Source organism: Jaculus jaculus, chromosome 11 (genome assembly GCF_020740685.1).
Source record: "Jaculus jaculus isolate mJacJac1 chromosome 11, mJacJac1.mat.Y.cur, whole genome shotgun sequence".
NCBI classification, from domain to species: Eukaryota; Metazoa; Chordata; class Mammalia; order Rodentia; family Dipodidae; genus Jaculus; species Jaculus jaculus.
The window spans coordinates 55,584,020-55,609,505 of record NC_059112.1 but is presented as its reverse complement, the minus strand read 5'-3'; the positions used below and the strand labels follow the sequence as shown (position 1 = coordinate 55,609,505).

Sequence of the window (25,486 nt, the reverse complement as noted above, 5' to 3'; positions counted from 1 at the left end):
TCTATAGTTTTCAGTCACAGTGGGAGACATTTTCAAAAGATCAAATGCCTGAAGACAAAAAATATAAGTGCAAGGTCTGGAGTTAATAAACAAGAACTTATTTTTGAGGAGTGTGTGGAATATGTGTGGTATATGTGTATATGGTGTATGCATAGATGTGTGCAGATGCACATGCCCAGTGCATACTTGTGTGGTGGCCAGAGAAGGGCATCAGGTGTCCTCTTTTGCTGCTTTTCTGCCTTATTTCCCTAAGGCAGTCTTGGCTAAAACTGAGCACATCATTTTTCAGTTATACTGCCTGACTACTGCCTGACTAGTAAGCCTCAACAATCCTATCTCCTGCACTCCTATTTAGCATTGAGGTTACAGGAATGGGTGACCACACCTGGCTTTTTATGTGGGTGCTGGGGATTGAACACAGGTCCTCATGCTTGCACAATAAGTGCTCTTAATCACTGAGCCATCTTCCCAACCACAATAAGCAGTAACTTGTTTGTTTGTTTTTGGTTTCCAAGGTAAGGTCCCATTCTGGCCCAGGCTGACCTGGAATTAACTGTGTATTCTCAAAGTGGCCTCGAACTCACGGTAATCCTCCTACCTTTGCCTCCCGAGTGTTGGGATTAAGACGTGTGCCACCACACCTGGCTAGCAGGAACTTTTAATAGCTATGATTAGCTGCCCCAGCCAGTGGGGAGTTGAACAAGGACTTGAAGGGAAGTTAACCTGAGTGGGAAAAGGCAAACAGACACAAGAAGGAGACCATTCTAGGTGTTTGTCAAGGCCTTGAGATTTTATTCTTACATGTAGGTTTATATAAGGTTGTAGGGGGAAGGAGACGTAATCAGGCCAAAGATCACAGAGTTACTGGTTAAGCCGCAATGCCTTAGTTTCTTCATCAGCTACCGGCAGCATGGGGGAGTAATCAGCCAAGCATACGATCCCTTTGTTTCTGGTAGTTGAATATTAGGTGAGGAAGTAGAAACTTAACTTGCTGTATGGCGGTTTCTGTTAACGTGGCCGAGGTTTGGTTCATAGCTCCTAATAATTAGGACTGCCATAATTTGAATGTCTCTACCAAAACTCATGCTGAGATTTAATCACCTAATAATTGGAAAAGTATTTCAAAATACTTTCTTTCAAAATACTTTGGGCTGGAATTTCAAACAACCTAGTATGTGGATATAGGGCTTTTGAGAGGCTAAATGAAGTTATGAGGGTAGAACCCCATCCATTAGGACTGTGGCTTTATGTGAAGGAGGTGAAGCCTGGATTCAGACATTTCTTTCTAGTCATGTGATACCAGTGCTGTCTAGGGCCTCTGCAGAGCTGCTGCCAGTCAGAAGCCCTCACCAGATATAGCCACTAGTCTTGAACTTCCTTCAAAGCCATGTGCAGAATAAGCCTTTATTCTCTGTAGATCAGTCATGGTGGTCTGTTAACATCAGAAAATGAACCCAGGCAGCATATTCATGAAAAGAGAGGGCAAGGTGGGGGGTTTAAACTGACCTGGAGCATATGAAGATGAGACAGGTGTGAATTCTAGAACTGAAAAGTACCATGGCTGAAATGAAGAACATAGGAGCTATGTTGGCAGCAGAACAAACAGTGAATTATAAAGAATGACTCCAAGCCGGGCGTGGTGGCGCGTGCCTTTAATCCCATCCCTCAGGAGGCAGAGGTAGGAGGATTACTGTGAGTTCAAGGCCACCCTGAGACTACGTAGTGAATTCCAGTTCAGCCTGGGCTAGAGCGAGACACTACCTCGAAAAAAAGAAAAAAGGAATGACTCCAGTCTGCGCAGAGGAGATGGGGAAAACAGTGGATCTGAAGAGAGAGACATGCTGACCGGAAGAGAGCCAATTAGGACCTGGAGATCAGCAGAATTCCTAAGCTCTGGGACAGCACACACCACACAGAAGAGAAACCCCTGCTGCAGGACATTGTTAAGTTACTGAAAGCCAAAGACAGTTTGGTGAGGGGGTTGTCCTGATTTTCTTAGTGACAAGGCTGACAGTTGGGAGTAATCTAAAAGAACAGAGGCTAGAAATCATCTGGGTGACTGATAGCTTATGAATGATAGTGTGTGTAGAATTCTATAGTCAGGGAAACTACTCTTAAAGGTTACGATCCACTTGAGATGTGTTAGAAAAGTGGGGTGGGACAGTTTGTGGTCAAATGGCTGTGCTGTAGGAAGTACTAAAGGGCAATTGCAGCAAGTCTGAAACCATGGAAAAATGTGAGGAAGACTGAGAAGCACATGGGTAAAACTGAGTGAGTTATGACTACCTCAAGCATCAGTAGTGATGTATTGCAATGGGTCTTAAGATCTGTTTGTAGTAAAATACATGACAGCAGTACCAACAGAGTTGAGAGCAGTAACCAGTGGAGTGCTCCCTCATCAGCCTCTGAAGGCCCAGAAGTTTGTAGTGCTGGTTTCAGACCCATCAGAACAAAGGTGTGTGTTGTGATTCATAAGAGGACAATAAGAGCTGGTAGAGAAGAAAAATGTAACACTGTGTTTGATAAGTCTAGATAAAAGTGGAGAAGAAGCTAGGCATGGTGGCATACACCTTTAATCTTGGCACTGGGGAGGCAGAGGTAGGAGGATCGCTGTGAGTTCAAGGCCACCCTGATATTACATAGTGAGTTCCAGGTCAGCCTGGACTAGTGTGAGACCCTACCTTGAAAAACAAACAAACAAACAAAAAAAGTGGAGAAGAAATAGAGCCAGGAGAGAAAATAGCCAGCAAGCAACGCGCTAGCAGGCTCACTTCTTGTGTGTGACAGCATGCTCCCAGTGAGAGATGCCACTGTTGGGCTAATCAAACAAATAACCTCATGTGTGTATTTTTTCAAAGTGACACTTTAAAGACATATATGTGAAGACTAGAAAAGCCTAGGTGGTGAAATGATGCCTACCACACAGACATCAACTGTCGTCTTCACCGTAGGCATCCAGTGGTAAAGACCAGATGAGGTGCTTTAGCAGACAATGCAGCATTGCACGCTCAAGGACCAGTGGGGCAGCAGACCAAAACCGAACATCAAAACATGTAGCAAGATACACCTACATGTATATAATTTCTTTTGTTGGCCAGCAGAGAAAAATAAACATATCACTTAGAATTTGGGAGAGCTTTATACATTGACCCAAGTTTCATACACTTGAGCAGACTCTGAGAAGATACTTGTTTTGTTTGACGTGCTCAGTCACACAAGTTTGAGAGGCACCTAAGACCCCATTTGTAATTTTATCTGAGTGTACTGGTTATAGACACCTACAGCAAGGCCAGGTGCAGGAGGACTGCTCAGCAGAGGCACCTGAACCTCAATTGTAGAATTTGGAGCATCAGAGCCAGAGACCATCCGATGAACCTGAGTGTATCATTCTGGAGATAGGGCACACAGCAGGCCTGATGTGTCCTATGATTGAGGGTCCCAGAGATTTTTCAGTGCTCTGTCTTACAGTCGTGACACAAAATGTTGCTGGGCATGGTGGCGCATGCCTTTAATCCCAGCACTTGGGAGACAGGTAGAGGATCAGCATGAGTTTGAGGCTACCCTGAGACTACACAGTGAATTCTAGGTCAGCCTGAGCTAGACCCTACCTCAAAAAAACAAAAGCATTTTTGTTTATCAGCCATACATGTGAAAAGCCCCTTCACTGCCCTGTTGTAGGCCTGGGTCTCTGAACTGTGTACTGAAGCCCAGCTCCTGCCCTGTGGCTCACAGACCCTCATTATGCCCTCACTGCCCTGCTGGATGGGCTAGACTGTCTCAAGGCTAGCTGGACAGGGAGGTTAGAGATGAGCTGTGTCCAGAGCTGGTGCTAACCTGTCCCAGAGACCGAGTCTGCCAAGCTTATGTGGTCCTCTGTGTGAGTCCTACCTTATCCCTTCATTCTGCTCGTTGATGGCAAGTCTCGGCCTTTTCTTCCTGCAAACACCAGCCACACACATTGCTGTTCCTGCTTGATGAGGTGCAGCCACTGGAATGATCTCTCAGGTGGAGGGAAGAAAATCTAGCAGCAGAGCCATCTCACTGTGTCCTGTGCTTTCTCATGTGCAGAGAGTTGTATCCCAGGCAGGAAGGAGTGAACTGGGGGTTGTAAGCATCACAGTCTCACTTGTATACCTCTTTTAGTAAGAAGCAACATCAGCCATTGCTTTACCACCTAAGCCGCCACCCTTCCTGCCCTCTCCAGCCTTCCTTGCACCATGGTGCTAATAACTGCAGCCTTGCGCAGACACAGAGAAGCCCTCAGGGCTAGAAGTAGGTGGCCGCTCTTGTTATCTGGGTCTCCTGAGAACAAGCCCCCACTGCTGTATGCCTGTCCTAAGTTTTGTTGGTGACAGTGTGTTGGGTAGTGTTGCTGGTACATATAGATCTTAGGATGGCGCACAAGAGAATGAGGATATGCAGCCAGGGTGTCAGGCTCTGATGTGGACACTAGATTCCTTAGAGCTATGTGGAGCACTCAGGAAAATGGCCAAAGTTGCTGCCTGCTCCCTGCCCTTCGCCCTCCCCCCAGTGTTCCCCTGTACCCTAGGCAGCTGCTCCAGTAATGTCTGAAGACACTGCAACATCCTCCACTCCTCCATGCCTGTCCTGCTTCCTGTAGTCAAGCAGGCACAGGAAGACTGGGTTGCCTCCCTGGGCCTACAGCAAGTCTTGCTCTCAAGTGTCTGGCACCTGAACCCAGAGGTCTTGGTTTTATGAATATCTGATGGTAGTTAGAAGTTTTTGCCAAGGTGGACATATTTTTACAGAAAAAAAAATGTTTAAAAGCTGGACATGGTAGTATATGCCTTTAATTTCAGCACTCATGAAGCAGAGGTAGGAGGATTGCTGTGAGTTCAAGGCCAGCCTGAGCTACATGGCAAGACCTTGTGTCAAAATCAAAATAAACAAAAATTATAAGAAGCCAGGTATGGTGGCACACAGCTTTAATCCCAGTACTTGGGAGGCAGAGGTAGGATCGCCATGAGTTTGAGGCTACCCTGAGACTACATAGCAAATTCCAGGTCAATCTGGCCTAGATTGAAACCCTACCTAAAAAAAACAATGTATTGAGATTTCAAAACACCTGATCTAAACCAAATTAGTGTGCACAGTGCATGTTCACTTGGGATTGAGGATGGTGGAGCCAGGGGCCCTGCTTTGTGGAGTCTGGCTGGCAGCTGTGCTGCCTGCTCTGGTTACTCTGAGCACCTGGCCTCCTGTGGACTTAGGGAACTCAAGTACTCAGCCTAGTCTTGTCTAACCTTAATAGCCAGGGGAAGCCTGCCCTGATGCTATGGGAACTGGGCAGTGATGCTGGGGCATACCAGCCCTGCTGGTGGGTATCAGGTATCTCATGGGTAGGGATGGTTGTGTGCCTGCTTCCTTACCAGCCGATAGTCTTTCGTGACTTTTATAGATTGTAAAGGACTTATAAAGCACCATGCCAGTTCTTACCCATGTCTCCTTGGTACCTGCAGGTATGACTTAGATGCATGTGACATTCAGGAGAAGTACCCAGATCTGTTCCAGGTGAACCTGGAAGTGGAGGTGGAATCCAGGGACAAGCCCAGTCGGGAAGCCCCTCCCTGGGAGAATGCTAGCCTGAGGGGCCTAAATCCCAAGATCCTGTTTTCCAGCAGAGAGGAGCAGCAGGATATCCTGTCTAAATTTGGTAAGATGATTCCTGGTTCCCAGGGTACTTACAGAGATTCAGTTGGGGGGTTATAGGAAATGGCAAAAACAGAACAAAACAAAATACCCACCCAACTATCACTGCTGGATAAAGATTCAGCCATGGCACTAGGAAAGGAAGGCACCCACCACCATGATCCTGAGTGGATTTACAAGCCACACCCCACACCTGAGCCACCCAACCTAAGCCCAACGGGAAACTTCTATCTGCTGAGCAAAAGCAGAACCTCTGCTGTAGAGTGAGATGACATCACTCTGTGAATGCATGAACCCAGGCTCTATTTTTAGGATCAACATGAGGCTTGGACTATGTCATACTGTGAGTTAGGTTTGTGCCACTTGGGGAGTTTGGACCATTTTAAATATCTTGAGGGTGGGATGCTTTGCTGCAGGACCTGTAGTTCTTGGCAGTAATCCCCCACCCCACCTCCAGCTTTGGTGTCTTCTGCTTATTTCAGAGCAGTTGCAATGAAAGTAGAGTACCCCAGCAGCCTGCTGCCCAGCATGCTCTCCCCATGGTCTGGGTGTGCACATTTCACATTTTCTTAGCTGAGGGTTGTTAAGTATGCCTGAAAGGGTTCTCTGTGTGTCCATGCATGTGTGCTGTGCTGTGTGTTTGTGAATCGGTGCAGCATTTGAGCAGAAGGACAGTGGAAATCTGCTTGAAGCTGGACCTTGCTGTTCTCAGGTGGCTGGTACGGGTGTCCCTATGGCGTGACGTGGCCTGGCCTGCTGCTGTAGCTGTGCCTTGCCCGAGGTTGTGGGCTGGCACAGGGAGCCTGATGCCAGCACTCTCCTGGCAGGGAAGCCGGAGCTCCCCCGGCAGCCGGGCTCCACAGCTCAGTATGACGCTGAGGCGGGCTCTCCAGAGGCTGAGATCACAGAATCGGACTCACCGCAGAGCAGCAGCACGGACACCAACCACTTTCTGCACACGCTGGACTGGCAGGGTAGGAGTAGGGCGTGCTCAACCACCCACCCTTCCACGGGGTCCAGTCTGTTGTGTGGCCTCGAGCTCACTGATCACCACCAGTCACTCACAGGCATCAAGATGGTCCACCACACAAGTGTGGCATCCTGTGGAGGCCATGTGCTGAGTACAGATGCCTAGAGCAGACTGCATGGGGACAGGAAGGTCAGAGTTGCGATCTCCTCAGAGGGGCTGCAGACCCGCACACAAAATAGCCTGTTTTGGGGTAAGGAAATTGTGGCAGTAGTGATCAAACCCAAAATCTCACCCGTATCAGGCAAATGGTCTATCACTAAGTTACACCCTTATCCTTTTTCCTGGGTCTTAATGGCTCACAAACTAAGATACTCGTGTGTATGTGCGCTCACAAAGGCTGAGGTGCCCATTGTTGATTTGAAGTCATTTGTAGCCAAGGTTCTCTGTAGATGGTCTTGTTAATAGGCCCAGGGAATCTCGATGATCAAGAGAGGACCCTGAACAGAGGGATGACTGAGTCATCAGGGAAGTCTCATCCCCACCTGGGAGCTCCCACATCCCTCATAGACCCTAGTCCCTACCATATCCCCAAGCCCGTCCACAAAGCTCATAGCTTGGTTGCCAACAACCCAGACACCTAAGAGCCTTCACCTTGACCTTTCACCTACCACATTTCCTCCCTAGCTTATATCCCAAGAGAAACCACTGCCACTCAACAATGCTATTCTCCAAAGGGTGCCATGGTAAGCCAAGATATTCTGCAAGACTATAACTCCCTGAGCACTCCCCCCAAACATTGAGAGGCCAGGAGATGGACCTTGCTGAAGGCTGGACTCAGGGAAGGCCTGCGTCATTGTCTGCAGGCAGTGTAGCACAGGGTTTAGGGCATTGGGTGGTCTTATGCAGCTTGAGCCTTGGGACACATGCACTGAGGCCTCAGATGGCCACCAAGATGGTGGTACTGATGCTGACCATTGGCTGCCACCTGGGCCCTGTTGAGACACCTGCTCATGCCCTTGCCTCCAGCTATCCCAGCTTGTGGATCTACCAATCTGTGGTTTTGTTTTCTGTTTACAGAGGAGAAAGAACCAGAGACAGGTGTGGACAATACCTCTCCTAAGGAGAGTCGTTCTGTTCTGATTGCTGACAGAGACGGAAGCGAAGCATCAGACGAAGAGGAGCCTCCATTCCTCAGTGAGGACAGAGAGCCAGGGGCTGGCGAGGATGCACCAGGCCTAGCAGTTGGAGCTCAACAGCAGGACTTACTATTTGATGTGGGTGCACCACCTGCCCCACAGGAGCCTGCCCAGCAGGAAGAGGGTGTTGACCTCCTGGGTCTGCACTCTGAGGCGGACTCAGGACCTACTGCTCCCTCACAGGCCTGTGGGGTCCCCTCCAGCAATACTGACCTGCTAAGCTGCTTTCTTGGGCCATCTGACACTGCTCAAGTGAGACCCCCTGATGACCTGCTTGGTGGCGAGACCCCTCTTCTCCTGGCAAACCCAGTTCCTCCTCTGGGTGTACAGAGCGCCCCACAAGGAGGAGTTTCTACTGCTGGTATGCACTTCAGTTCTGCAGAGAATTGGCTTCACGATAAATGAGCAGTGTAGCCATTCTCATCATGTAAAAAAAAAAAAAAAAAGAGCATCGTTGTTGCCTAGGCACATGAAGGGAGGCAGTCACCCTCTGGAGAAGCTGCCTGTGCCTGAACCAACTCCTACTGGCACCTGAGTCCACAGGCCAAGGTCACCAGTTCGACCTTCAGGGTGATGCTGTGGTTCTAGGACTGTCAAATTGCAGGGCGTTGGGATGACCAAGGATCCCTGGGAGGGTAGCTAGGTGGTCTGAGTTCACCTTGCTGTGGAGAATGGAGGCCTGTGAGAAGGACAGTGGAGTGGGGCCCTCAAGGCATGGGCTGTGGTATAACACTTGTTCCTGCCCTGCCTGTGTCTCCTAGCTGACCCATTTGACCCACTACTGCTATCCTCGAACTCCAGCACCCAGCCTTGCTCGAAGCCTGATCTCTTTGGCGAGTTTCTCAACCCTGACTGTGCAACAGCCTCACCTGCCTTCCCCTCTACTCACAGTGCCCCACCCCCATCCTGCAACACTGCCTTTCTGCACCTGGGTGAGTATGGCCACTGTGGGTCTGTACATAAGAGCCACAGGCTTCTGCTTGGTCCTGGGTCCTGGCTTTCTTCAGGCTACTGGGAGGTGGGAGAAAGAGGAGTCCATATGAGTGCTATAGCTCTGGGATATCAAGCATGTCTATTGCCCCTTGGTACCTTTCCCTTGGTCCTGGACTGCTTCAGGCCTGGCAGGAACCTTGGTCAGAACACATGCCTTTTTCTCCCCAAGCACCAGATCACCTCCAGCCTAGAACAGGCTCTGAACCCCACAGTGCACATGGCTATTTTTTTCCTGAGGTCCCAAGACTATGGCTGTGAAAGGGACATCTGCCAGAAGATTCTATGGGATTTGAAGTATCTGGGAAGTTAACTAAGAGGCAACAGAAGGGCTGAAACATGAGGAGGGGAAGTAGTTGTGGCCCATTTAGATAGAGCTGAAGGCGTGAGAAGATACTGGACTATGGAGCCAACCCTTAGAGAGGGAACTTGGTTCTTTCTCCCAGAAAGGGAGCATGTGGCCCAAAGTATGCTCTGGGAGGTCTCTGTACCCTTGCAGAAGGTGATATGCAGGTTCTTGTTCTCAAGACTGCCCTGTGAAGCCATGGCTGCTGACCCCTCTGTCTCATTGGTCAGCTCAGTAGCTATGTGCTGTATCCTTGGGCCATCAGGAAAGAGGTCAGACAATGAGGGCTCAGCCTGTTCTGGTTCCTAGCCCTGAACATTCAGAGTGTCACTAGTTCTCAGTCACTAGGTTTCTAAGCATAGTACAGCCCCAGCAGAAGGAGCACATGGTCTGTCAGGCTGTGTGCTGGACCAGGGTTGCTTCTTGCTCACAGGGACAGCTGAAGGGGTGGGCTCCTGGGCAGCATGTGGAGTGGGAAAGGTTAACGTGCCAAGGTTTGCTTTCTTCTGGCTCCTTCCAGGGGATCTGTCAGCAGAGCCCAGCAAAGTGGTAGCTTCATCCAGCCACCCAGATCTGCTGGGAGGATGGGATGCCTGGGCCGAGGCCACTGTGCCTGGAATGGCCCCCACGCCCGCAGCAGAAGGTACAACCACTGGCTCCAATATGGGCTGGGCTCTTGAATGACACCTGCTATAGCCATGGAGTCTCCTGGGTCCCTCTGAGAAGAGGAAGGGGCAGGGCTTGCACACAGGTGCCTATACATAGTCAACCACAAGGTTGTTGCTTGGTTGATGGGGGCACAGATGCAGCAGCAGTGCCCACTTCTCCTGCCCTGCATGCTGGTCCTTCTTCACTGTAGCAAGTGTTTTGGAACATAGTTCTGTGCCTTGGTGCCATTAAGTGCCCTGTTTGTTTGCCCACATTGCATCTTCATGTTCTGGATCCTACGGCCTCTCCACACCCCTGAAGGGTAAACCTTTGAAAGGCTGAGACTGTCTCCCATGTCTCCATGGCCTTGTCAGGCACACAGGCTGCCTGGAGTGGCTCACATTTGTGAACCTCCGTTCAACTTATTGTGTTCATCCAAAATTCCATCTTGCTAGCATATTCTCATCCAACACAGTCCTATTTACAGAGTAGATTGTTTTAATTTGTGTTTTATTACAAATGAGGCTGTTATTTTATATGTTTTTGCTTATTTGTATATATTGTCAGAATTATTTCATGTTCTTTATTCCTTTACACATCAGAAATTCCTTTTTATTAATGATTTATGAGAGCTGTTTATATATGAATAGCTGTCATTTTAGTTTTTTAATATTTCTTATTTATGTGAGATTAGATGGAGTTCAGGTACACCTCTTGTCACTACAAACGAATTCCAGGTGTATGTACCATTTTATGTGTCTGCGTTTACATGGGTACTGGGGAATTAGACCTGGGCCATCAGATTTTGCAAGCAAGTGCCTTTAGCCACCGAGCCATCTCCACAGCCCCTCATGTATTTATTTTCTTTCTTCCTTCCTTCCTTCCTTTCTTCCTTCCTTCCTATCTTTTTTTCTCAAGGTAAGATCTCGCTCTAGACCAGGCTGACCTGGAATTTACTATATAGTCTCAGGTTGGCCTCAAACTCCAGGCAATCCTCCTCCCTCTGCCTCCCGAGTGCTGGGACTAAAGGTGTGCACCACCAAGCTCAGTTTGTTTATTGAGGTAGGATCTTGCTATAGCCCAGGATGACCTGGAATTTACTATGTAGCCTCAGGCTGGCCTCAAACTCACAGTAGTCCTCTTACCTCTGCCTCCCAAGTGGTGGGGTCAAAGGTATGTGCCAACCATGCCTGGCCTCATTTTCATTTCATTTCAATTTCATATTTCAATGTGCTATAATTATTTCATAATTTTATACTTAGAATATTCTGTTTTATACTTTTTATATCATATGAAGAATATTCACATTTTAGATCTAGCAAGTTGTACTATAAAGTCAGAACAAGGAAAACATTTTTGGCTCTTGGTACCAGTTCACATAAAGAGTTATGTATTCATTATGTACCCTGGAGGCACTCCTCCTCATGTGTGCTCTGTGTCCCTTTGGGTGACCTCAAGGTTGTGCAGAGCCTGGGGTACTGGGCCGGGAGGAACAGGAGCTTCACAGGATGTGTCCCCTTGTGTGATGCCAGACTAAAGCCTCTACTCCTTTCTTCAGGTGCCCGCTTTTCTCCTGGGGGTCAGTCAGTCCCTTCTGCTCCCCTGCCCAGTCAGCCAAAGTCTCAGAGCCTGGACCCATTTGCTGACCTTGGAGACCTCAGCTCCAGCCTCCCAGGTAATGAGGACAGACCCTGTGTGCCACAAGAAAGCTCATTCTCAGCTTCGTGCCTGGAACCTGGGGACTCATGTTACCTCCCATTCCAGATGTTGGCTGACTGACAGGCTAAAAGTAGAAGTTGCTGGAACAAGTGCCACCACTTGGCCTCATGGCAGAACAGTGAGTGCACAGGCCACCAGTGGGCTGTAGTGTCTCTAGGAAGTGGGGACCAGCCTGGGTGCTGATGAGGCTCTATGGGATGATATCCTTAGTGTGTGTTGCCAGGGTTCCTGCAAGTGTTGAATGCCACCTGTTGCAGCATCCATGGCTGCCTTGGGCCTGGCCCACACTCTGTACCTCTAGTCTCTGCCAGCTGAACATTCTCAGGTTCACCTTCTAAGGAGGAAAGAGAGAAACATGCCTTGTACATTCAGGTATCAGCAGGGCACTTGGGGTGTCAGGTTGATGACATAATCAGAATGCTTGTTGCTAGTGACCCACTTGCTCTGGTGGCAACATCATCTTTTGCTGTAGAGTAGCTACAGGTCTCCATATAGCCCCTCTCAACACTGACAATCCCCACTTCTGGGAAGTTCTGTGATTGTCTCTGGTTCTCTGACCCTTTGAATCTCTGTTGCCAGTGCTATTCTCCACTCCCTCCCCTCCAGCCCTTATCCAGTCCTTTTTCCTCTCTGATTTCACTCTTCATTCTGTTCTCAGGGAGGTTGAAAGAAGTATTCTTGTCTTATCAAGGCATTACATTCTGTGAGAGTTTTTTTGTTCTTTAAAGATTTTTTTTTTGTTTATTTTAATTATTTGAGAATGACAGAGAAAGAGGCAGATAGAGGAGAGAATGCATGCACCAGGGCCTCCAGCCACTGCAAACAAATTCCAGACGCATGCACCCCCTCGTGCATCTGGCTAACGTGGGTCCTGGGGAATGGAGCCTCATACCGGGGCCATGAGCCTCAAACCCGGGTCCTTAGTCTTCACAGGCAAGCGCTTAACTGCTAAACCATCTCGGTAGCCCTAGAGAATTTTTTTTTTTTTTTCGAGGTAGGGTCTCACTCTAGCCCAGGCTGACCTGGAATTCACTACAGAGTCTCAGGGTGCCCTCCAACTCACGGCAATCCTACTACCTCTGCCTCCCACGTGCTGGGATTAAAGGTGTGCGCCACCATGCCCGGCAAGATTTTTTTTTTTAATGGTCTACTGTGTTTTCAGATTGCAGTGGGTTTCAAAGTAATTCCTTTGTGGTCTTTGTCCCTGTGTAGCCTGCACTGGGCAAACATCAGTCCCAGGGAAGCCAGCAGTTTAGGGAGAAGTTGTCAAGTCAAATCACAGATAGAGTAAGCAACACATACTGTCCATCTGGTATCACAGAGCACATGTGTCTTCCACATACTACATACCTGTGGAGCCTCTACCAGGACCAAAGAATTGAAATTGTTTGCTAGCCATCAGGAAGTGAGGCTAGAAATTAGTGACAGTAAGAATGTGGAAGAACACAGTACTGTGAATGGCAAGTGTATCAGGATACAAGGCCAGGAAGCAGTAGTACACTGGACTGAGTGAATACAGCACAGCATAGTGAAACCTGGGTCATACTGCTGAGCACTGGAGGGGCCCGTAGTGTCAAGAGCTTGCTTTAGGAAAAGTAAGCCTGAAGCTGGGCATGGTGGAGCACATCTTTAGTCCCAGCTCAGAAGACTGAGGTAGGAAGATCACCATTAGTTCAAGGCCAGCCTGGGGCTTCAGATAAGCTCCAGGCCAGTCTGGGCTAGAATGAGAGCCGCCTTAAAAAAAAAAAAAAAAATTAAATAACAAAACCAATGAAGCCTGGGCTAGAGTAGACCCTACCTTAGACCTCCCTCTTAAAAAAAAAAAAAAAGACAAAAGAAACAAGAGACTGGTTCTTTGAAACAGTCTGTAAAATTGATAATTGTAAAATTGATCTAAAACTGACCAAAGGAAGCTATAGCACAAGTCAGCAGTATCAGGAGTCAGCTTGGTCTAGAAGGCGGTGAGGGCCAAGGCAAATAAATGCTAGAAGCTAGCAGCATGGGGACAGACAAGGGCTTTCATGTAGTTACCACTGAACTTGCAGCACAAAGCAGAGCTTTTGGGTACTCTGTCAACTTGAATGGATTCAGGAAATCCCCAAGCCCCAGTGGGTCAGGGAAAATTCTACAAATGTTTAGAGAATGCCAGTTCCACATAGGCTGTTTTGAAACATAGAAGAGATGGAACTGATTTTACAAAGTGGGAGTGCCAAGTCACAGACAGCCCAAAAAGGAAAGCTGCCAGCCAGTTCCTTCAAGAACAGACACAAGGATTTGTCCATGCCTAAAAGAATTACTTAGCACCACCCTTCCTCATCCTGGGAGCCCAACGCTGGACCGCCTTCCAGGCTCAGTGAAGGGGTCATCCAAAGAACAGTCATATGATTTACCTGCACTGCTGAAAGCAGCCTACAAGTAAGTCCATCAGCAACTGAACAGAAACCACAGCTAACACCATGGCTAATGGGAGCACTCTCTGACCCTCAGCTCACTGGGAGACCCAGCTGCCACCATAAGAAAAGGAAGTAGAGGTTACATGTAGAAGAAGGGAAAAAAGTAAAACTGCTCACTAACAGATGACATGGTTGTCGAGATCTGAAGAAATCTTTTAGAACTGTGCTCAGTGAAGTCATAGGATACAAGATTGACAGAGTCTGTAGTAGTAGCTTGTTTTACAAGGAATGACCCAAGGAGATGAAAATCTAAAATGGCAGCAATTACTTTTTTTTTTTTCTTTGTGTTTTTCACGATAGGGTCTCGCTCTGGCCCATGCTGACCTGGAATTCACTATGTTGTCTCAGGCTGGCCTTAAACTCACTGCAATCCTCCTGTATCTGCCTCCTGAGTGCTAGGATTATAGGCATGTACCACCATGCTCAGCTACAATCACTTTTTTGTTTGTTTGTTTGTTTTTGATTTTTCAAGGTAGGGTCTCACTCTAGCTCAGGCTAACCTGGAATTCACTATGTAGTCTCAGGGTGGCCTTGAACTCACAGTGATTCTTCTACCTCTGCCTCCCAAGTGGTAGGATTAAAGCCTTGCACCATTACACCTGGCTTTCAGTTACTTTTATTTACTTATTTTGAGAGAGAATAGGCATTACAGGGCCTTCAGCCGCTGCAAACAAACTCCAGATGTATGCTCCCCCTTGTGCACATGTGCGACATTGCTTACTTGTATCACTGCATCTGGCTTACCTGGGACATAGAGGATTCGAACATGGGTTCTTAGGCTTCATGGGCACTAAGCCATCTCTCCAGCTGCCCACTCACATTTTTTTCCTTTTTTTTCAAGGTAGGGTCTCACTGTAGCTCAGGCTGACCTGGATTTCACTGTGTAGTCTCAGGGTGGCCTTGAACTCACGATGATCCTCCTACCTCTGCCTCTGCCTCCCAAGTGGTGGGATTAAAGGCATGTGCCACCATGCCCAGCTCTTTTTTTTTGAGGCAGGGTCTCACTCTAGCCCAGGCTGATCTGTTCACTGTGTAGTCTCAGGGTAGCCTTCGACTCATGGTAATCCTCCTACTTCAGCCTCCTGAGTGCTGGGATTAAAGGCATGCTCCACCACGCCCCGGCTTGACCCATTCACTTTTTGTTTTGTTGTTCTTTGTTTGGTTTTTCAAGGTAGGGTTTTGCTCTTAGCCCAGGCTGACCTGGAATTCACTATGTAGTCTCAGGGTGGCCTTGAACGTCCTGCCTCTGCCTCCCGAGTGCTGGGATTAAAGGCAGGTGCCACCATGCCTGGCTCTCATTCACATTTTTAATAGAAGCTGTTAGGCTAGGCCTGGTAACTTCTGCATATAATTTTTAACATTCAGGAGGCTGAGACAGGAAAATTGTGAGTTCAATGCAATCCCTGGTGTCCAGCAAGTTTGAGCCTGGGCTACATGAAATTCTATCTCAAAAAAACAAAAACGTTTTAAAAGTGTAAACCTAGGGTTGGGGAGATGGCTCAGTGGTTAAAGGTGCTTGCTTATGAAGCCTGATGGCCTGAGTTCAGTTCCCATTTCCCAGGTAAAACCAGATGCACAGTGGTGCATGCATCTGGAGTTCATTTGCAGTGGCAGAAACCCTAGTGTGCCCATTTTCTCACACACCCCCAACTCCAAGGAGGCAGAACTACAATGCAAACACTACATACAGAAGCAGCAAGAGTTGAGAGTGATGGAGAGGTGCCCCTTCGCCCTCTGTAGATTGATCTGTATGGTTAACATGGTTCCTACCACAGTCCCAGCTAGGATTTTTTAGAAATGGCCAAACTCATTGTAATATATTTGGAAAGACAATCAGGCTAGAATGTGTAATGGAGAATGAAGTGGAAGAAGCTTCTCTCTGGCTTTACTCTGGCTGCAGAAAGCAGGACTGTGGTGATGGCAGAGCAACAGATGCCAGCACATGGATTGGAAGAGAGAACCAAGAAATAAACCCACACAAGGAGACAAAGGTGCAAAAGCTTCAGTAGATAGCTGGAGCCACTGGACTCACAAAGGCAAGAAAAGAGATCATTGCTGTACTCACTGTACTTCAGACCTCGCTACTGCTAACTTGGGCTCATCCAAGACCAAATGTGAAGCCATGCACCACCTGCAGACCAGAGCACAGAAGGGCTGAGACCTACCTGTGGGAAGACCAAATATGAACAGGAAGTATTTCCAAAGTAATTTGACAAAGGGCTTATATCTAAATATATAAATCTAGTAAAATGCAAAAAAGAGGCAACCCGATGCAGAAATGAGAAGAGGCATGAAGGGGTTCCAGCAGTGACAACACTGGGATACTGATAAGTACACAAACCAGTGCTGCATCACCAGACACTGGAAGACGCAGGTGGCAGTCGTGCTGCACGCAGTGCCATTGTGTGCCTGGGGAACTGAGTGTTTTGCACACACTAGCAAGAATGTCAAATGATGGTCACTTTTGGTCAGTTTCTTTTAAAACTAGGCATTAGCCACTACAGGACCCTAGTATTTATCCCAAAGCAAAGATTAATATAAATATTTGTGCCAAAATCCACAAACAAGTATTTAAAGAAGCATTGTTCATAACTGCTGGACAAAAGACTCCATACCAGTGTTCTGTGGATGAAGGCTAAGGTTTGCTTGATGCAGAATGTGCTTAGCTGACACAGTGCTTGCTTGTTCCCAACTGCTTGGGTCAACAGTGGTCCCTTATACACCATGAGATGTTCTCAGCAATAAAAAGGATCAGCCCAGATGGGCATAATCATGGGTGAAAGGGGCAGTTGCCAAGGTCCCCTGCTGTTGGCTGCCCTTCTGTAACACCGTTGGCTGAGTGCTGTGGTGTGCACATATAGTTAAACAACTCACACCTTCCCGCTCTCTGGAGAGGCTGAGGCCATTGCCTGTCTTGTGGTTCACTTAGGTTGGTGGGGGAAATGTCATGGTTGGGGGTGCTGTGGAAATGTGCTCTGGACCTTGCAGCATTAGTTTTATAGCTTTCATGATTCTATTTGTCTCACAAAAAGTTAAAGATTCACATTTGAGAGGCTGTGTAAGGCAGTGCCCACACAAAGGAGTCTTCAGACCCCTCTTTGCAGAAGGGGACACCAGACCCCTGTGGACATGGATGTGAAGGTTGTCCTGTCATCAAGCCTGGATCCAGAATGTGCTTAGCTGACACAGTATTTGCTTGTTCCCAGCTGCTTGGGTCACTGATGGACTGAGTGTCAAGTTGCTTGGTTTGTGAGCTCACCTTCCAGTGCAGTGCTTTCAGCCCTGGGAGGGGTAGCCCCTCGTTTGACTGAGCACCTTTTCAAGTATCCTGTGCTCTCTTCCCAGGCTCAACTGCTGGACTCCCTACAGGGGGCTTTGTAACCACGTCCACTTCCATTCCCAAGGGCAGCAGCTCCTGGCAAACAACTCGGTCCACAGCCCAGGGAACCTCATGGCCCCCACAACCAAAACCAGCTGCTAAAGCCTCTACACAGCCACGGTCTCACTATTCCACAAACTTCAGTGTAATTGGAGGTCGAGAGGAAAGGGGTGTCCGTGTGCCCAGCTTTGGTAAGTCCTGTACCTATCCAAGAGTTGGCACAGCCACCTGGAGGGTTGTGGGTGGGGCCCTCTGTTCCTCATCTCTGAACCCAGCCACCTCAGCTGTGTTGCTGGCTGTGGCCGCCCCACAGGTGAGAGGAAAGTAGGGTGCCAGTTCTTTCTCTCTCACTCTCTCATTTAAAAAAAAGAAAAAGCATCTGTTTTCTGTTTTTTTCCCAGCCCAAAAGCCAAAGGTCTCAGAGAATGACTTTGAAGATCTGTTGCCCAATCAAGGCTTCTCCAAGTCTGACAAGAAGGGGCCAAAGACCATGGCAGAGATGCGGAAGCAGGACCTCACCAGAGACACAGACCCACTCAAGCTAAAGGTAGGGATCCACAAGCCAGTGTCTTTAGCCAAAGACTGGCAGCCTGAAGGTCACTGGATCAGGGCCACCCAGGTTTCTACACACCTTACTCCTGGGCAGCCAGGCACTCACACTCAGTGTTTACATCAGTGCTTCTCAGGAGAACTGGAGGTCAGGGAGTATTGCAGGTTCCTCACAAGAATGGCAAAACCCTGGCAGGAATTCATAGTTCAGACTTGTGCCCATCACTACCAAGAGGTGTTTTAGTGGTTAAAGCACTTGCCTGTGAAACCTAAGGACCCAGGTTCAATTCCCCAGTACATATGTAAGCCAGTGGCACAAGTGTCTGGAGTTTGTTTGCAGGGGCTAGAGGCCTTGGTGCATCCACTCATTTCTCTCTGTCTTTCTCACACACAAATAATTAAATAAATAAAATAAATTTTAAAAGTCAAAGAGGGAGTCAGGCATGGTCAAGCACACACCTTTAATCCCAGCACTTGGGATGCACAGGTAGGAGGATCTCAGTGAGTTCAAGACCAGTTTAGGGCTACAGAGTGAATTCCAGGTCAGCCTGGACTAGAGAGAGATTGTACCTCAAAGAAAGAAGAGGGGGGATGTTCATGTGATTGGCAAGGACAGCATTCTTTGGATTTTGGTCCTGACTCAGCATGGCTCAGTGGCCAGAATATCCCACTCTAGAACTGTCTGTGGGTTTGGGTGTGATCAGCTTTTTAGGACACAAGTGTAGTCATGCCCTTAGGGACACAGCTGTAGGAACCAGCCCTGTGCCTGGGATGGTCAGGGGCAGGCTGTGCTAAAGGATGAGATATTATGTCCCTGTGAATGGCTGGCTGAATCACTTCTGTCCACGTGACACTGTGGCTTGAGCAACCTGGTTTGTGCAAGAAGTGGAAGGGGCTGATTGGGGCCTGGCTGTGTGGAGCAGGGTGGGGTGGGGCCATGTCTGCCCTGTACTCTTGGTAGGGTAAGTGGGCAGATTCAAGGTGCATAGGTCCTCAAGGGGCCTCCACAGAAGCTTGCTCCCCAGACCTGCAGGTGGTGTCTTTCCAGGGACCTTTGGATGACCAGTACCCCACCACCTCTGGCAGCTGCATCTCCCTCAGCACTTCTCCTGCTGCCTGCTTTATTTCCCCACACTGTGGGGTGAAATTGCAGCTCCTCCCTGTGGCTGAATTTCAACATATGCTGATGTCTCCACAGCTCCTGGACTGGATTGAAGGCAAGGAGAGGAACATCCGTGCACTGCTGTCTACGCTGCACACAGTGCTCTGGGATGGGGAGAGCCGCTGGACGCCCGTGAGCATGGCTGACTTGGTAACCCCAGGGCAGGTGAAGAAGCAATACCGCCGGGCAGTGCTGGTCGTGCATCCTGACAAGGTGAGTGTGTGGAGGGGCAGTTCTCAGGCTGCCAGTCCTAGGGTGCTGATTCCACATGCTGTTGGATAGGTCATGCCTACCCTGCTCCATCCCCAACAGGCCACAGGGCAGCCATATGAACAGTATGCCAAGATGATCTTCATGGAGCTGAATGACGCATGGTCTGAGTTTGAGAACCAGGGCTCGCGGCCCCTCTTCTGAGGTCTGTGATGGCTACAGCTGCACAAGCTGCTCATGGAGTGCAAAGGTTGCCAGCCTGACCGTGGGGTGGCCACAGACCTATAGCAGGTGTGGCAGGTGAAATGGCCCTAAGGGCCTGGACCATCTACTTCCCATGACCCAATCCAGTCCCTTCATTCCTCCTGGACAGATGCCATTCCACAATGGGGAGAGAAAGCATTCCACAACTCGGGTGTTTGTTGATTTCTTTTTCCTTTTTCTTATCCCAGAGGAAAGTACTGATCTATGCTCCTTTCACAGCTGCCCTCATCTGTGATTTGCTCAGCATCTGACAGCTGCCACCTCTTGAGTAGCAGGTGTCACTAGCACTATGCTGCTGTCACGTTTCCGAATCTGGGTGTGCATCCACATCCCACTCTGTGATCATTATGCCAATCGTCTGTACATAATTAAACTATTTTCTGATGGCTGCTGCCATCTCCTGCTTGGGTACCACTCCTTCACTGCGCCTGGTAGCCCATTTCTTCCTCAGTTTCTTACCCACTGTGGATGTTGACCTGGAGTGAACAGACCACTGTGGTCAGCAGTGACAGCATCTTCATATGTGAGCACTTTGCTGAAGAAAGCTTCCAGAGACAGATCAGAGAGGATCCTGGGCTGCAGCATTGAGTCTCCTCCTTAAGGCTCAGAACTTGACACCACCTTCTCTGTGCCCTGATGCCATTGCTGTGCATCCTAGCTTTTGGCCAAGGCTCACTGATATGTCAGTGATATGCCTTTCACCTGCCAGGGGTGCAGAGTTTGGCCATGTGGCTCTGGGACACTTGCTCTGCTGGCCTCCAAGACCTCTAGGATGGCCTGGACCTGGAAGTCACCTGCAACAGGCAGGCTGATGTGAGCACAAGTGTAACATGACCACTGTATAAACTGCACACAGCTATAGGATAGGTGCCAGATGCTGTCACTGGGCTGACCATCCAGACAAAGAGTATAGTTTGTGAGAGTCTAGTTGTGTTTCAGAACAACATAGCCCGGTATTAAAGGAACAGCCCCAGAGTGCTGTGAGGTTAGAGGCAGGCAGCCAGTACAGCTTATTGGGGATGTACAAGAGCAGCAGGATTTGGGTCTGAAGAAAGGATGTACATATTAGAACAAAAGTGACTTCAGGGGCTGGGGAGATGGCTTAGCAGTTAAGGCGTTTGCCTAAAAAGCCAAAAGACCCAGGTTCGATTCCCTAGACCCACATAAGCCAGATGTACAAAGTGGCACATGTGTTTAGGGTTCATTTGCAGTAGCTGGAGGCCGTAGCACGCCCATTCTCTCTCCCTCCCTCCCTCAAATAAATGAATAAAAATGAAATAGTTAAAGTTTTTTGTTTTTTTTTTTTTGGTTTTTCAAGGTAGGATTTCACTCTAGCCCAGGCTACTTGGAATTCACTATGTAGTCTCAGGGTGGCCTCGAACTCATGGCAATCCCCCTGCCTCTGCCTCCCAAGTGCTGGGATTAAAGGTGTGTGTCACCATGCCTGACTAAAGAATATTTTTTTTTAAAGTGACTTCAGGGACTGGAGAAGTGGCTCAGCACTTAAGGTGCTCACCTGCAAAGCCTAAGCACCTGGGTTCAGTTCCCCAGTACCCATATAAAGACAGGCGCACAAAGTGATGCATGCATCTGGAGTTCATTTGCAGCAGCTAAAAGCCCTAGAATGCCCATTCTCTCTTGCTCTTTCTTCTTGGAAATTAATTAAAAAAAAAAAAAATTAAGCCAGGCATGGTGGCGTATGCCTTTAATTCCAGTACCTGGGAGGCAGAGGTTGGAAGATGGCCATAAGTGCAAGGCTACCCTGAGACTACATAGTAAATTCCAGGTCAGCCTGAACTAGAGAAAAATAATAATAAATCACTCAAGGGCTGGAGAGATGCTTAGTGGCTGAAGTGCATGCCTGTGTAGCCTAAGAACCCAGGTTAAATTCTCCAGGTCCCACTTAAGACAGATGCACGTAGTGGCACATGCATCTGGAGTTCATTTGCCCTGGTGTGCCCATTCTCACTTTCCCTCCCTCCCTCTCTCTGTCTCAAATAAATAAATAAACAACTACAAATATAAAAATTACTCAAGGGGCTGGAGAGATGGCTTAGCGGTTAAGACGTTTGCCTACAAAACCAAAGGATCTCGTTTGACTCTCCAGGGACCCATGTAAGCCAGATGCACAAGGGGGTGCATGCATCTGGAGTTTGTCTGCAGTGGCTGGAGGCCCTGATGCGCCCATTCTCTCTCTCCCTCTATCTCTCTCAAATAAATAAATAAAATATATTTTTAAAAAATTACTCAAAAAGTATTTTTTAAAGTGACTTCAAGACAGGATGTTCCTGGGTTGTTTGTTTGTATGTATGTGTGATCAGCTACCATGGTGCACATTTGGGGGGTTTAGAGGACAACCTTTGAATGTTGGTCCTCTTCTTGAACCTGTTTGAGACAAAGTTTCTCCTGTACAGCTACTGGGAAGGCCAGACTAGCTGTCCCTTAAGCTTCTCCTGACTCTGCCTCCTATTGTAGACATGTTGGAATTACAAGCTTCTGCACCACTTTTACACCAGACTTTATGTGGGTACTAAGGATTTGAACTCTGGTTGGAAGGCTTGTGAAGAAAGCACCTTTAACCATGGAAACATCTTCCCCGGTTTATTTCAAGCTAATGTCAGAATCAGGGTTTGGTTGCAAAGCCCAACACATTATAATGCTTTATTTTGTTTGTAGTTCACTGGAAGTGTGCAGGAGAAGCCAGCCAGGGTTCCTGGGGCAGTCATGGCACTTAGGCATACCATGGCTGCAGTCAGTGTTAAACTGGATCTGTATAAACACCGGGTTCAGAGCCCCTGTGTTCCCCTTCGGCTTCAGGGCTGAAATCCAAGCAGGATGGGAGCTTCACAGGGTAAACTGTCTCAGACGTAGTAACTGATTTCAGCCAGACATGACTTTTTTAGCTTCTCCTGAAGATCTGTAAGCAGGGTCTGTCTATGGGAGCCTAAGGGATCATCTCACTGCCCTAGATCCTCACTATAATAGTGGCCAAGATCCTGTGGCTAGGTCAGTGCCACAGGCCCTTGAGTTTTCCTGTGTGTCCTCCACCCAGAATGTAAGTCAAGATGCTAGTGCCAGGTGGAACCCAAAGACACATGCAAGTCCTGTAGAGTAAATGGGATTGAGCTATTCATGCCTGCGTCAAGGCATGGCAGCCACTTGGTCATAATGAAAATGGTCATGAATGTAAGGTGCAGGAAAATGGAGGAAGCTCGCAACAGGTCCTTAGGTACAGGCTTTCCTAGGCACATTTGACCTAGAACCTCAAATCCACCATTTGTTGCCAGGACCTCTATCATTCTGTGACTTGGAAGGTGAGGGTCACACAAATGGAACTTGGTTGGAGAAGCAAGAGGTGGTGAAGTTGCAATAGGTCAGCACAGGCAGCCTGGCACCACCTCAGGGTGGAGGGTCTGCCTGTTCCAATGGTCCTCGTAATGACAGGGCTGGAGACGGATTAGACTGGAGGGCCCAAATGCCTAGCAGATTACACCCTCCATGAGAATTGGGACAGGAGAGCAGACTTCAGTGAGTGGACATGGATGTTAAGGGAACATGCATATCATGGGGGCTGGTCCTTGCCCAAGAGGGATAGCCTTGGCTCCATGAGGGGTCACTGTCACCTTGAGGGCCCCTACAGAAGATGTCACCTAAGCTGTGGACACTAGGCAGGACCAGAGAGGAGGAAGACCAGGTGGCTGCCTGTGGACACCAGCTCTGGGCTTCCTAGGTACCACCACCAGGGTGGGTGCCAGGTGGGTCTGATTCGAGTGGAGTTGACTAAGTCCTGGAAAGTTGGAAGTTTGCTGGTCCTGCCTGGAGCACCCCATGGTGGCCTTGGCTCTGTGACTGCCTCATTTGGTGCTCAGAGCTCCAGTTCAGCAGCATCTGGGCCCTTTGCCTTGCCACTCAGCCCTGCCGACCACAGGCCCAGAGTCTGAATGAGAAGGTCACCACCTACCCTGTCCCACAGGTGGACATTTGAGCCCCCCCACCAAACCTGGCCCTGAGCTACAAGCCTGATTCTGTCACTGCCTCTGTTTTCAGAGGGTAACAACTCCCATTTCTTATGCACTGCTGCTATTTTTAGGGTTCAGCTCTTTTAAAAAATAATGAGTAGCCTGAATAAGGTGCAGAGATTTTCACATCAAAGCTGCTCTGGATTCCAGGCTCAGGGCCTCATGAGGTTCAGGCAAGCACTGGATTCCCAGTTTAGGCCCTGCTGGGGGTGGGTGTCAGGACAGGGGTTCCTATAGTGTCACCCCAGATCCAGAACCAGGGTCTGTGAAATGGACCTACGAGGCAGGAAAACAGCCTCCAGTGATGGGAAGAGGGTGGTTCTGGACCTGGGGGTCCTTGGAGCCATGAAACCAGGACTTTTGCTGACACCCCTCTATCCAGGGTTGGACCAGGCCTTGTCTCTGGCCACTTCTGTGTCCTGGGGTCTGTGGCTTTCATTCTGCCCACCCCATCCCACTCCACAGAGTGCTCACAATCCCCCTTTCTTCACCCCAAACCTGAATATCAGACCCCACATTCCTCCAGCAGCTCAATCTTCATTCAAAGCCACCAGGCACCTCTTCCCCAGAGTGAGCTGGATCATCTCCCCGCCCCTCCTTGTGTATCTGTTCCTCCCCTTGGAAGCCCTCAGTCAGCACATGAACCACAGTTGTACTGAGAAGCAGCAGGTTGCAGAGAGTCACCACAGAGAGTGGGCAAAGGCTCATGGGAGGATTCCTGACTGCTGGACAGGAAAGCTCCGTCCAAGAGGACTGGAGCCCAAAAGGAAACTGGGCTCACACCCTGGGCTACGAGAAGCACCTGCACATGAAGACGCAGTCATGCAGCAGACGCTGCATTCCTTAAATACTCCAACCATGTAACCTTCCTCCCACATGTCTGGCAAGGCTTCAGCACACTGCCATGTGGAGCTAGGACCCCTCAGGTTACTCCACAAACACCATCATGGTAAGTTCTAAGTCTTCCCATTCAAGGGAACTGGTTTCAGAGCACTGAGGATGCAGGTGTGAGCACTCTCCCAAGCAGGCCTGGGAGCCTGGCTCCCCAGGCTGAAAGAGTGAACAGAAGCAGATTGGCAGCAGGGTCCTGGGTTGGGAATGCTGGGTGTGCCTGGGGCTCTGGATAGGCAGAAACTTAGGAGGGTGAAGTAGGTTGTATGCATCCAGTTTGGCATGCTACTTAAGCAACGAAGGGATCCTGTAGGTTGGCTCTACCTACAGTACCCAGCAGTCTATCCTCTGTACTGGGCTCACAGCCTCCTGAGTTTGTTTGCAGTGGCTAAAAGCCCTGGCGCGCCCATTCTCTCTCTCCCTCTATGTGTCTTTCTCTCTGTGTCTGTAGCTCTCAAATAAATAAATAAAAAATTTAAAAAAAAAAAAAAAGAAAGAAAGACAGATAGAGGAAGAGAGAGAGAATGGGCGCGCCAGGGCTTCCAGCCTCTGCAAACGAACTCCAGACGCGTGCGCCCCCTTGTGCATCTGGCTAACGTGGAACCTGGGGAACCGAGCCTCGAACTGGGGTGCTTAGGCTTCATAGGCAAGCGCTTAACCGCTAAGCCATCTCTCCAGCCCTATCTGTCTTTCTTTCTGTGTCTGTCGCTCTCAAATAAATAAATAAAAAGAATTGCTAAAGCAAAAACAATAGCAATGTGTTATAGAATTATGACATACATAAAAGTGAAATACTGTTGCAAGCACCTCCTACACAAAGAGAAACAGCACATCAAGGTCAGCCGATGAGCTAAAGCTGTGTAAAGCAAATCCCTGAAGAGTCCTTGAAAAAAAATGGTGTCACTAGCCAGGCATGGTAGTGCCTGCCTTTAATCCCTGCATTCCGGAGGTCAATCACTATGAGTTTGAAGCCAGCCTGGGACTACAGAATCCCAAATCAGCCTGGGCTAGAATGAGACC

At 48.7% G+C, this 25,486-nt stretch overlaps 1 protein-coding gene across 9 annotated transcripts in view; it reads left to right on the top strand.

Annotated features, from left to right (window-relative positions):
* The window catches only part of Gak (cyclin G associated kinase), a 61,152-nt gene extending 41,174 nt beyond the window's left edge, over positions 1-19,978 (top strand). For 5 of the 9 annotated variants that reach the window (XM_045161482.1, XM_045161480.1, XM_045161479.1 and 2 more), the window contains 10 exons: positions 5,481-5,674; positions 6,498-6,644; positions 7,718-8,197; positions 8,598-8,768; positions 9,693-9,815; positions 11,379-11,495; positions 17,338-17,562; positions 17,773-17,918; positions 19,119-19,295; positions 19,365-19,978. In XM_045161482.1, coding sequence (XP_045017417.1) covers positions 5,481-5,674; positions 6,498-6,644; positions 7,718-8,197; positions 8,598-8,768; positions 9,693-9,815; positions 11,379-11,495; positions 17,338-17,562; positions 17,773-17,918; positions 19,119-19,295; positions 19,365-19,496 — 1,912 coding nt within the window. In that variant the 3' untranslated portion in view covers positions 19,497-19,978. The remainder of the gene's footprint in view (positions 1-5,480; positions 5,675-6,497; positions 6,645-7,717; positions 8,198-8,597; positions 8,769-9,692; positions 9,816-11,378; positions 11,496-17,337; positions 17,563-17,772; positions 17,919-19,118; positions 19,296-19,364) is intronic. The other 4 variants (XM_045161481.1, XM_004656055.2, XM_045161484.1 and 1 more) reach the window with 4 other exon arrangements.
* The last annotated feature ends 5,508 nt before the right edge of the window (positions 19,979-25,486 follow it).